General features: G+C 51.7%; 1 protein-coding gene across 6 annotated transcripts in view; it reads left to right on the top strand.

The window, feature by feature from the left end:
- The window catches only part of SUSD6 (sushi domain containing 6), a 93,254-nt gene extending 80,846 nt beyond the window's left edge, over positions 1 to 12,408 (top strand). For all 6 annotated transcript variants that reach the window (XM_028125052.2, XM_088024562.1, XM_028125133.2 and 3 more), the window contains exons 3-6: positions 933 to 1,130; positions 2,128 to 2,266; positions 5,756 to 6,180; positions 8,334 to 12,408. In XM_028125052.2, coding sequence (XP_027980853.1) covers positions 933 to 1,130; positions 2,128 to 2,266; positions 5,756 to 6,180; positions 8,334 to 8,359 — 788 coding nt within the window. In that variant the 3' untranslated portion in view covers positions 8,360 to 12,408. The remainder of the gene's footprint in view (positions 1 to 932; positions 1,131 to 2,127; positions 2,267 to 5,755; positions 6,181 to 8,333) is intronic.
- Positions 12,409 to 12,811: the final 403 nt, after the last annotated feature.

Raw genomic sequence — 12,811 nt, 5'->3', positions numbered from 1 at the left:
ACTACAACTTATCTATACCAGGGTTCCCATCACAGTTGGGCTCCGTTTGCCAATCCCCTGACTGACCTGTTTGAAAGGGAGGTAACCTTGACATTCACACTTCTCAAAGGCCCGCTCAGCTCATGGGGTAGAAGCAGTGTCTGTGGGTGGAAAGGGCACAGGTCTTAGAATCAGAAGAGTCCACCAGGGAGGTCTGCCCTTTATGCCGCCTTACGCTTGGCTACAAGTCATTGAACTTCTGTGGGCCAGTGTCCTCATCGACAAAGGGCAGTCATGATACCTATCTCCTGGAGCTGTCAGCGTAAATAAGATAGGAGGTGAAGGTGCTTTTAAAGCTAAACAGTCCTACCTGAAAAATGCAGGCTTTCTATGGGATAGAGACAAGCGCTGGCAATGACCACTCCACTCAGGAGGTAGGGGCTGGAGAGGGGGCCTGTGAATCCATCAGAAATCCCCTGCCAGGCCATGAAGGCACATTTTCATCACACAGTGGAGTCCTTGCTGGTATTGATGTTGGAAACAGGGCTGATGTGTCTCCTGCCCAGGCTGACAGTATTTTTACCACCTTTCACTCTGATTCATTGTGTGTCTCAGTAGGTTTTATCAAAACCGTATTATGTGCTAGATCTCTGTGAGTTCACGACTTTGTCAGAGTCTGTCACTCCCTTATGAATTCAGTCCTCTCAAGGCACGTGCCGAGGAGAGGGGCAGTGTTGCAAGCAGCCAGATTTTCCGTGTGGCTAGTGTGCTTCCCTCTGTCATTGGCAACCTGAATTTCCAGAGTTTGGCCAATAGCCTTTCCAAGGGAATGGCTCTTGCTTCCTCCTGTGTTACCTGTTGAGACCTGCAGAAGCATCCTGCTCAGCGTCATGGACAGGATTCCCACTGGAAAACCCCAGCACTGTAGCACCATTAACTGTCTGTCTTTGCAGTGTGCTCCCTGCCCCCGGAGCCAGAGAATGGTGGCTACATCTGCCACCCCCGGCCTTGCAGAGACCCCCTGAACGCGGGCAGCGTCATTGAGTACCTGTGTGCCGAAGGCTACATGTTGAAGGGCGATTACAAGTACCTGACCTGTAAGAATGGAGAGTGGAAGCCAGCCATGGAGATCAGCTGTCGTCTCAACGAGGGTCAGTCTGACAGATGGGAAAGCGGGGGCTGCTGGGGTTCTGTTTCCTTTCAACTGACGGGCAGTGGTGCCCACTTCCTCCAGAGCACCTGTGCCGTGGGGCAGTATAGTTCCTTTGATGCCCTGCGGCCTCCCTTCCTTTGGGATTTCAGGTCTTTGTGCAAGACGTCTGGGGTTGCTGGTGCGTGTCCCACTGCAATTCAGCTGAGCCACCAAGGGGCTCGGTAGCTTTACTGAGGCATCTGTTCTGCTATGTAAAGTCCCTTTGATGCTCAGCATCTCCTGTTTGCCCAGCCAAGTGCTGGTGACCTTTGACCGTGTTCTCCTAACACCTTCTGGAGTGTCTCTTTTATATTATTTTTCTTTGAATGGAAATGGACTATTTTGTTATAGAGCTACAGTCCAGCTGGACAGAAGACCTTGCCCTCACCCCCTCCTACCCCCTCCTGTTGTGCATGACAGGAAAATCCAACTGCCTGCAGGAAAGCGTGTGTCATACAGCCGTCTTTGTGCTTCACACTCGGGCTCCAAGACCATGGCAACCCAGGGAAGGCTGGGGACTGGCCTGAGATTTACAACTGAAGCTATAGGATCTTAGAACAGGGGGTTATTACAGCTTGGTTCTTACCAGTTTCCCTGCCACATGGGGGAAACATGGGCAGGACCTCGGATGGTGGAATGCCGCGGCCAGGGAAGTGGCCGATGTCCACCAACCCGCTACTGAGGGCAGCGTCAGAAGGGGTTCGTACAGGTCAGATCTCTAGGGGTCGGTGAGGTTAGGAGTGAGATGGCCCTCACAGGGCTGAAGTGAATTTTAGATTTGGGAACAGGATAGGGAAACGGCTCCTTTCCTTGTATGTAAACACTGCTCCACACATCGACTTCCAGGTGGCCCCGGCCGTGGCACTGGGCAAGGAAGCTTGGACGAGATCAGCCGTGGGGCTCACGTGTTCCAGGTCCGGGTATGACACACTTCTGACAATGGTTTATTTCTGTAGACAAAGATGCCCGCACGTCCCTCGGGGTCCCCACGCTGTCCATAGTGGCTTCCACTGCCAGCTCCGTGGCTCTCATTCTCCTCCTTGTAGTGCTCTTTGTGCTGCTGCAGCCGAAGCTGAAGTCGTTCCATCACAGCAGGTGAGCCCGTTGGGGGGGGGGTACTGGGGGGGCTGGCCTCTGACAGCACAGGGGTTGCTGGTGAGCCCGGCAGCCTATTGTGTGTGTGCCCAGGGGAAGCGGGGTGGGGGGGCGCTCCTGTGTGTTCACTCCTGGATGTGCCTGGCCCTGTGCTTATCACTTTGCACACAGTAGCTTAATCCTCACAGGAGCATTGCAGATAAGGAAGCTGAGGTTCAGAAAGGTTAAGTCAAGGTCATCCCTCTAGAGGATGACCGCCTGGAGATTTAAACCTAAATATGTCCAGCCCCTGAGCCATGTCATTTGCCCTACATTGGTGGTTCTCTAAGTGTGGTTCCAACAGCGTCAGCATCACCCGGGGACTTGTTAGGAATGGGAATTTTCAGGCCCTACCCCAGACCAACTGAATGAGAAACTCTGGGGCTGAGGCCTAGTGACTTAGTTTCTGAAGTCCTCCAGGGGATTCTGATGCAGGCTCACGTTTGCGAGCCTCTGCCCTCTCCCTCTGGTTCCCAGGCCTGCTGCACATAGAGGCGTCTGCTGGGAGTTAACCACACATACCAGCACCTGGACCTCCATGCCCAGATACTCTGATTAATTTGGTTTGGAGTGGAAGCCTGGCATTAGTGTTTCTTAAAAAACTTCCCCGATGCAGCTAGGATCGGCAGCCACTGCTCTGTACTGCACTAGAAACAGAAGAAGTAGGGGTTTTGCCTGCCTTTGTCACTTTCCTTTTTGCAGTTGAATGCGTTAGCCACAAGTCATCCCAGACTGGGTAGATGAGGTGGGGGGGTCGGGGAGCAGATGGTTGGGGGCTGGCCCCGCGTGTATCCCTTAGGAGGGACTCCGCTCCAGGTCTGTCCCGCCTCTGTGGTTGCTTGGCTTGGCCCGGCGGCCCCTCTTTCTCCTGAGAATGGTTTGTGTGCACTCACAGCCCTTCATCAGTCACCGTTGCCATCCACAGGCGTGGAGGAACAAACAAAACTGTGTTAAATAAAATGCTTCCTGGTCTGGAATTTACAGACAAGGCCCAGGCTAAGTTGAATCCTGACGTACTAGGTGTGATTTTTCTGTCTCCTTTTTATTTTTTGTTTGGGGGAGCAGGTTGCAGCTATTTTTTTGAAGGTCGTTAAACAATTAGTAGAATAAAGAGGATCTGGAGGGGACTGTTTACTTATGCTGTTTCCACATAAAGTCAAACTGATCTAGTCATTTCATCCAAATTAGGGAGTATTTTTCTCTTGTAGTTATCTGGTAAATGTGTTAAAAGTAATGGGCTGATTTTTCCTGATTTGAATGGAAGAACGATTTGGTTTTTAATATGGGCTCTGTTTAAATTTTCTTCTGTGTGCACATACTACGTTTTAAACAAACAAACAAAAAGCGTTTTGAGTAACAAGTTAAACACATACCAGAATGCACACTGCTTTCTATGCTCCCTTGCTGTCAGTTTCCCTTCCTTCCAGAAACCTCCATGCATTTCTTTTTTTTGAAAGATTTTATTTATTTATTCATGAGAGACAGAGAGAGAGAGCCAGAAGCAGAGGGAGAAGCAGGCCTCCCACAGAGCAGGGAGCCCGATGCGGGACTCGATCTCAGGACCCTGGGATCATGACCTGAGCTGAAAGCAGACACTTAACCCTCTGAGCCACCCAGGCGCCCTCTCCATGCATTTCTGAGTACCACTTCTGTCATCCTCATTGTCATTGTCTGTGCTATTTGAATTGGGCGACACAGATTTTATCTGCAGGTACAGATGAGGAACTTGAGAGCTAATAACAGCAGTCCAGTCCTCGACCTTCTGTGTCTCTGACGTGAGGCACTGAGGGCACACAGCACAGATGACACAGTGTTCCAGGCAAACAGTGACTTGGGATCTTTATCCCAAGGAAACAATTCAGTCCAGATTGTGGGACATTCTAGGAGATGACCAGCCTGGACTCTACAAAAAATGTCAGTGTCGTGAAGGAAACTCTATAGTGGACTGTCCTAGGGGAAAGGAGATAAAATAGGACTAACTGCAATGCATGATCCATAATTGGATCCTCAAGGAAAACAGACAACAGCTGAAACAGATCTCTTTTGGGGTAGTTGGGAAAATTTGTATTACAGTCTTACACCATTGTTCAATTTCAGGGATGTAATGATGTTGCGGTTGTATAGGAGAGGAGGTTCTTGGGAGGACTGTGCCAAATAATGTTTTTTGTAGCAAAAAGATAACTTACTTTCAAAATGATTCAGGAAAAAAAGTGTGTGTGTGTATGTGTGTGTATCAAAAAGTGATCTCAAAAGTGCTTGCATGAATAAATCTCACACACATAAAGTTGAATAAAAGAAGCCAGATACATGTACACACATACATACATTCATTGTATATCCCATTCGTATCAAGATAAAAAATATGCAAAACTCAATTGTGGTGTTGAAGGGTTCATGTTTAGGCAGTAAAACTATTGAAATAGAAAGCAAAGGAATGATTTTCTTTCTTTCCTTTTTTTTTTTTTAAGGATTTTATTTATTTGACAGAGAGAGAGAGCGAGAGAGGGAACACAAGCAGGGGGAGTGGCAGAGGGAGAAGCAGGCTTCCCGCCGAGCAGGGAGCCCGATGCGGGGCTCGATCCCAGGACCCTGAGCTGAAGGCAGACGCCTAACATCTGAGCCCCCCAGGTGCCCCAGGAATGATGTTCATGAAAGTTGGGATAGTGGTTACTTTGGCTGTGAGGGAGTAGGAGATCATAGCGACAGGAACAAGGGTGTCAGGGGTGCCGGCAGCATTCTCTGTCTTGACCTCAGTAGGTGTTACACTGCGGTTACCTTTGGGATAAAACAAGCTGTACATTTTTCTATTTTTGTGTGTTGTTTGTGTTATAATTTACATATAATTTTTTAAGTTAAGAAAAAGTAGCTGAGTCAAAAGAACAAAATTCCTTAGATTTCAACTCCAGTGTCTCATTTCAAGACCACAGTGCTGCTTCTCCCTCCTTTTTTTTTTAAAAACCGCTTTATGGAGATTTAATTCACATACCATAGAGTGTATCCACTAAAAGTATTCGGACAATATATTCACAGATATGTGCAAGCATTATGCTCTTACTTCCTACCTGTGCTTACTTCCTACCTGAATGATGGCATTATTTTTAGGTCTCTAGGTTCCTAGTTTTTGCGCAGGATGAGAGAGGGCCTGGGTGCCTGTGTACCCAGAGGGTAAGAACAGAGTCTCTGGAGGCAGACGGAACTGGATTCACATCCCAGCTTCCTCCCTGATCAGCTGTGTGACTGGGCAGGTTACTTGACTTCTCTGAGCCTCATCTGCACTTCTGGTGAATCTGTACCCGAAAGGGCTCAGGTGAGGGTTCAGTGGGATAAAGCGCTTAGTGTTGTGCCCGGCACATTGTAAGTGCTCAAAAATGGTCGGTATTGTTGGTGTTGTGGTATTTATTTGTGTGTGTATTTTAATTCTTCCTCTGTCTTTTCCTCCTTTGGCTGCAGGCGCGACCAGGGGATATCTGGCGACCAGGTGTCCATCATGGTGGACGGAGTCCAGGTTGCGCTCCCGTCCTATGAGGAAGCTGTGTATGGCAGTTCTGGTCACTGTGTGCCACCTGCTGACCCCAGGGTGCAGATCGTGCTGTCAGAAGGGTCTGGGCCCAGTGGGAGGAACGGGCCAAGGGAGCAGCAGTTGCAGGACCAGGGGGCCTGTTCCTCTGCAGGTGGAGAGGAGGCCCCAGGCCAGTCTGGACTATGTGAAGCCTGGGGCCCTCAGAGCTCAGAGACAGTGATGGTGCATCAGGCAACCACCTCTTCCTGGGTGGCCGGCTCAGGGAACAGCCAAGTGGCATACAAAGAAGCCCCAGATTCGGAGAACAGTGACATACAAAGCCTTTTATCCCTCACATCGGAGGACTACACAGATGGTAGGTGGTCTGCACTGAGCATGAATTATGAGCTGCTACTTGGTGGCCTTGCAGGGAGTGAGGAAGGACTGTGAGCCTCTCTAATAATTGGGTATTGGGGGGCAAAGGAAGATAATACCTGGGGGATTAGCCTACAAAGTAAGGTCTCACCCTGAGCTCCTGGGGGGTGCTTCGGGCTCTGTATAGGAGACGTTTGACTGTTGTCTGTGAATCTTGATAGTTTGGAGTTTCCAAAACTATTTGTGGCCACAGAGCTGTGCTAAATCAAAGGGAGGACAGCTGGTTGGAGGCGGGAGCGGGGTCTGTTCTCCTGTATAATTTTTATGTTCCTGAAAGGATAGGAGTGACAAGGAGGTACGGGGTCACATTACAGAGAAAACGAGCTGGTCTCTCTTCCAGGGCATTTAGCAGTTTCATTTGAAACAGGGGTGTGCCACTCCTGTGTAGTCGGTTCTCTTGCATTATCTCAGTTAAACCTCACAGTGATCCTGAGAAGTAGGTGTTATTACCATTCCTGCTTTACAGATGAGGAAACTGAGGCCAGAACGTATGTCACTTGCCCATTTGTAAGTGCCTGAGCTGGGATTTGAAGCCAGATGGATCTGGCTCTGAAGCCTGTTTATAACCCACAGTGCCATGCTGCCTCGCAGGTGACTTCGGGTTCTCCGTGGCAGGCCAGCTGTAGAAGGAAATTGCCACTTCCTGACCTGTCTGCCTTTTCTGGAGCCTGGAGAGTTGAATATCGGGATTGACCCAGTCACTTTAAACAGTATCTTTACATGAAACCCCAGTGTGGTTCAGGATGCAGCCTAAACCTAGCTGTTTCGCTTTGGACAGGGAGGCTTCTGCACTAACCAGGCTCCTTGGAAAGCCAGCGAGGAATCAGTGTGTGCCCTGGGAGTCCTGGACCCAGTTAATGTCTGAGGCTTAGAGTATCTAAAAGCAAAGAAGTTGGAAATTCTTGAATGCAGATCACATTTAGGAGTTTCCTGAAATCAACAGCATGCCTTCTTTTGGTGGGATAGGGAGCTAGGAAGGGGTCGCTACACAGTTGACCCAGGTCTAAAGGTGGAAGCCAGTGACCCCGTGGATAGCCAGCTATATGTATTAAGTGTCTGCACTTACTGACACCTGTCCCAAGTGCACTTCTCGGCCCTTACCTTTCCTCAGGAGCCTTGATGGCACCTGCTCTTCTCCCTTCTTCTCCTTGCTACCTTGCTTTGTTCTGTTTATTGAACAAGCAGTTTTGAGAACCCATCTTGTGCCTGGTGCTAGTTAGGTTTCTGGGGGGATAGAAGGTAATTTGAAACCTGCTGTCTGCCTGCATGGATGGTCAGTCATTTGGGAAGATCAGGCCTATATTTGAGAAATAATGGAACCAGAAGTTGTAGGGTCCATGTCAGAGTGAGGGGCACAGAAAAGATACAGTTTCTCCAGCTCGTTGCCGACTGACTGAGCCGTCTGCACCTGATGGCCCGGTAGGAAGTCAGGACCTCGAGGCAACCAGGTGGACATAAAAGGAGACCAAGACCCAGAGAGGGGAAGTGAGTTACTCAGTATCACACAGCTGGTGGATGGCCGTAAGGTGGAGGTGGGACCTAAGCAGGGCTCCGCAGCCTTATAACGTGAGATTAAGGCTAGAAAGAGAAGCAACTAGACCAGCGGAGTCAAGGCAGAGAGGAGGTCCAAGGTAGTGGAACCAGAGGGGATTCGAATACTAGACTGAACATTCAGATTTTATCACAAACGTAGAGGGAGAGATGAACAAGGAAGGCCTGAAGAAAGGGCTGAGGGGTTTAGACTCGTTAGAAGGGTATGAGTGAGGCTTTTTTTTTTAATTAATTTATTGATTTTAGAAAGAGAACGTGAGTGGGGGGAGGGGCAGAGGAAGAGGGAGAGACGGGGGAAGAAGCAGACTCCTCGTTGCGCGTGGAGTCCCATGTGGGGCTCGATCTCATGACCCTGAGATCATGACCTGAGCCAAAATCAAGAGTCGGACGCTTAGCCGAGTGAGCCACTCAGGCGCCCCTGAGTGAGGCATTTTATTTCTTCAGACCAGGGCCTGCATGGGGACCCTGAAGTGGGGTCAGCTGTGCTGCAGAGAGAGCTCCAGCAGAGTAACCACTGTGCTTTCCTGTCTTCTCTTCCTGCAGATATCCCACTGTTGAAAGAAGCATGAGCGCTGTCACGGGCCTCTCCTCTCTGCGACGGTCCTCTCTGTCCTTCTGCCCTCTCCTGGGGTTTTGAGTGCCCTGTACTCCAGCCACCCTACCCGGATACCTGAGCTGCCACCTGTGTATCTGTGTATCTCTGTATGTCCGAGGGCCTCCAGGCCTGCCTTGCTGGAAGCTCGAGGAAGAGTCTCGCCATCTGCCTGCTGGACAGCTGGAGGAACTGGCCTTTTGCCTAGCCTGGCCTTCCCATCTGTGTCGGGGACATATTTGAATGCGCTGGACTGAACTCTTCCTTTCCCAGGGCCCTCTGGGTCCCCCCCAGCCAGCTCTCTGGCGGCAGACCCCACCAGCCTGTGCGGGCCTGAGAGCCGCTGTGTTTACTTGTGCCTTCCCCCCAGCCCCTCCAGTTCCCCTGTCAGGTGGGCTTGTGGCTGTCCTACAAGCCTTAGTGGCTGCCCCGTGGCCTCTGCCACACAGGGGGCTGGGGCTGGGGCTGGCCTCTTACCTCGGAGGGCTGGCACTGCTGCCCTTAGCAGGGGCAGATCCAAGGGTGGCTCTAATTAGGGCAAGAATGTGGGTCCCTGGGCCTGCCCTTAGTTGACACCGGTGGCACATTTCTTTGGCTGAAGATGGAGGATGTGGGGAAAACCATGCCAAAGCTATGCCAGCACCCAGCTGTCTGGCTCCGAGGTGCTGGCTCCTGGCCCTGTTGAGTTCCCAAGAAGCATGGAGAAGATCCCGAGAGAGGGAAGGAAGGTGGCTGATAATGGTTGTCTTCCTGATATGCGAGTCCTCACTTCCTACGTCCAGCATTGGCCTTCCTGGCCGTAGTTTTCTCTGTTTCACTGGAGTGTAAGGGGAAGTGGCCTGCTGCCTCCTGGGCTGAATCCTTGGCAACCTCCGCTTCCTTGCTGCCCACAGGGCCTGAGGTGAATCATCGCTGGGACAGGAGGGTTGCTGAGGTGCCGCGGAATGCCCGTGTGGCCACCGGCATTCAGGGCAGGTTGCCCCGTTCTGGGTTTGTGGTGACGCAGGGGAGCCTGAGAGGCACAGACCGAGTCCCCAGGCAGCTGCAGGCGGCTCCAGCCCCGGTCTTGAGGGTCCTCGTCACCACAGTCACGTGCCTTAGTAACTGCGCCCAGAAGCATGCTGCTGCTCGCCGCACCGCTGCTTTCCTTCCTTGTGTTTCCCCGGCCCCCCTCCCACATGTCACAGCGGACACAGGACTCCCTGCTCCCCCCGGCACCTGGGCGAGGGGCTGACAGCCCCCGACACCCCACCTCGCTGGTCTGCAGTGGGTGAAAGCTCGCCAAGCAGCCTGGCCCCAGAAGCCCTGCCGTCGAAGGGGGTGGGCTCCACGCTCCCCGATGCTTCTGGGGGGGCTCTCGCTCTGCCACCTGTGGGTGCTGGCCAAGGCTGGGGTGGCAGGGCTCAGCCAGGCTACTGCCATCCTCAAAAGATGTGGCATTGAGGAATGCTTATTTCTGTTTTGTTTTTGAAGCACTGGGCCTGGGAGACTTGTCGCTGACCCTGCCGGCACCTCTGCTCCTGCCCAGGCTGCTCTGTTTGGGGTGGTGAGAACAATAAAGAACCCAGTTTATTTTCAGTACCTGACCTAACAGGGTAACTCCAGGCGTGGGCGGCCGCTAAGATTAGGGGAATGGCCTCCTTTCGGCCTCCTGCGTCACTCTCTCACGCACTTTACCGCCCGCTCCTTCCCAGCCTCCTGGCACCACTGTAGGCTTCCTTCGCTCAGGGTAAGGGCAGTGCCTGCTGGGCCTGTGGGCAACCCCCTTCCTCCCTCCAGGAGCCGGCTGGTTCCATATGGAGCAGGGTGACGGAGATGCTGGAACACAAGCCTCCGAGAGACCTGCAGATGACTGGGGAGCCTGGCCTTGGCCTCCGAAGAGGCCATTTCTGGAGACGTGCCTCCAGCAGTCGCTAGCACTGGGCCCATCTGGAGGGTGGGGTCCCTATGGACCCGAGTTGCCTCTTCACGCACGGGGGAGTGCCCTTGTCTTCCTCCAGAAAAGAAAGCAGGGACAAATGGTGGAGGGATCCAAAGTCTCACTGTTGGGCTTGCAGCCTAGAATATTTTTTAAAATGGAAAATCTTACCCCTTTTTATACCATTACTCTGGGTTTTCCCCCCTAAGAGACTGCACTATTTGTTTTGGGTTTGTTCAGCCACATAGGTGACCGGCTTAGCCCTTGGGGGAAAAAAAAAAAAGAAAAGCCTTTCTTCTGAAGCCTTCTTCCACCTCGCCCACCGTTAACACCATCCTGGGGATCACAAGCCCAGACTTGCCTACCTGGTTAGGAAAGAAAGTCTGGATAAGTGGGAACCTAGTGCGCACACACTCCCTTACCCCCTCTCTCCCCCCTCTGCGTCATTGGCTTTGCTGAGGCCCCCCCTCCCATGCCCCTGTCCCGGGAGCCCCCTGGGCCTCCCATTCACCTCGGACTTCCCTGGAGCAGTTTCTTAGCCATCAGCCAGGTGCTGCTGTTTCTAGGGCTTCTGGGCTTTGTCCCTTTTAAGGGATTAGGGACTCCACAGCTGCCTTGCGGTGGAGCCCGGTGGGGAAGACAAGGGCCGGGAGACAAGGGCCGTGGCAGGGAACAGGTCGTTAGGCGGGAGGCTGCCAAAGGAGCCTAGAGCCGGTGGGAGAAACGCCCAGGGCCTGGCTTTCCAGGGCTCACCTCTAGGGGAGTCCAGCAGAGGGCTTGTCCAGGAGAATGGCCCGAACCAAAGGACTAAAAAGTGTCTTTTTGCACACATGAGCTGACTCAGTGCAGGTTTTATATCCTGGTGACTTGCAGTCACATGCCAGCGACTTTCAAGGGCCAGTATGTGGTGAAAATCGCTTAAGATTTCTGTCCCTTTCAATGCCTTAGTTTAGCAGATAGGCTCTCTGTTTTGCTATTTCTGAATTTTGTGTGCTGTGTTCCTGTTTCACTGGTGTGAACTGTGAAATGGGCTGAATCCTAGCCACTTTGCAAGTTCTTTTGGCTTTACATGGCATTTCAATGTGCATTCTACTAACACTCCATTTGCAAACAGAACTTAAGCTCATGTTGTCTTCCCCATTCATCCCTTCCTCCTACTCCCCCCCCCCAACTTTCAAGTTCTTTGGAGAAGCCTGATGGCAAGACAGACAAAGGTAGACTTTTCCTGCTTCTTTAGTGATGGCACAGGGATCCACAGGCACTCGGCCTCTCCCCTCCTGGTTCTGCCTGAGCTCTCAAACCACCTGCTTGCCACAGAGCAATGTCTCTTCCGTTCACAGGGAACACCGTCACATAGAAAATGGGATATGCTGCAAACACTTCTACATCCTTGCCTTTCCTCCTTAAAGAGAATAAAGGACCCAGAAGGGAAGTGGTACACAGGCTTTATAGTGCAATTCCGGATGTGCTTGCTGAGGACAGTGATGCTGGGGGCTTCTCTCGGGGGGTGCTGCTTGGGGCCCTGGCTCTCAGTAGAGGGCCAGTCGCTCCCGGTGCCCGGGGAGGGGCTGCAAGAGATTATGCTTGGCAGAAGAATGGACCGAGTGGTAGAGTAGCTGGTTTCCTGGACAGGGAAAGGCAGCAGGCTCAGCTTTGCTGGGAAGCAGCTCCTCTTAATCTCCAGTTGAAAACCTAATAGAATTTTGAATGAAAACCCCCAGGTTGAGCCCCTCCGTCGGGCAGCAGAGCTAACTGGAGGGCATGTAGGGGCCAAGCACTCAGATTGCCAAGCAGGAGGAGAGATGGACTTGGGTTGCATGGCAGCCCACCACACCCTGCCCTGGCTTCTTATCACACCACTATGGAATCCTTTGCAGAATGGTACTCCTATATAATGGTTTCAAACGACACATGCATCATTGACTCTGTGCAGGATGTCACTCAATCAGTTTGGGTTTGCTTTATTTTATATATATATTTTTTGGTATCCTGTACATTGCAGTGGGTGTGAAGATAGTATTTTAATATTTGTACAAAGTTTAATTTAATTTTAATTGTTCTATGTATATAACTGCATTTCTAAATAATTAAAAAAAGGTTCTTATGAAGGCGGTTGTGAGAGATGTGATCCTTCCAGAAAGTTTTTGCAGAAACCCGAGATCGAAAAGAGTGCATGTGGTGGGAGCTCATGATGGGATGAAGCGCCAGCTCTAGGGTGGGGTGCCTAGCAGGAGCGGACGGGACAGGGAGTGTGCCATTCGGGGAAGAGAAAGCACAGGCCTTGGTGGAAGTAGATTCATGTCTCCTCAGAGGTCCTCAGTATGGCAGCCACTGTGCTGCACTGGGACTGTGCGGAATCTCTCCCGTGCCAGGAAGGCGGATGGTTCCAACAGCATGCCTCGATGATCCGGGAAGCTATGCCGGGGGTCGGTCAGCAAACATCCTTTAGATGGATGGCAAGTAAGCTGGGATGCAGAGGGCCCGCACAGCCAGGCTAAGGGGCGGGACGCC

The sequence above is a fragment of the Eumetopias jubatus genome, unplaced genomic scaffold (genome assembly GCF_037043125.1).
Source record: "Eumetopias jubatus isolate StellerSeaLion01/CBP00866 unplaced genomic scaffold, mEumJub1_p1.0 scaffold_7, whole genome shotgun sequence".
In the NCBI taxonomy this organism is placed as follows: domain Eukaryota; kingdom Metazoa; phylum Chordata; class Mammalia; order Carnivora; family Otariidae; genus Eumetopias; species Eumetopias jubatus.
Note: the sequence above shows the minus strand (reverse complement) of the source record. Positions and strands in the feature narration are given on the sequence as shown.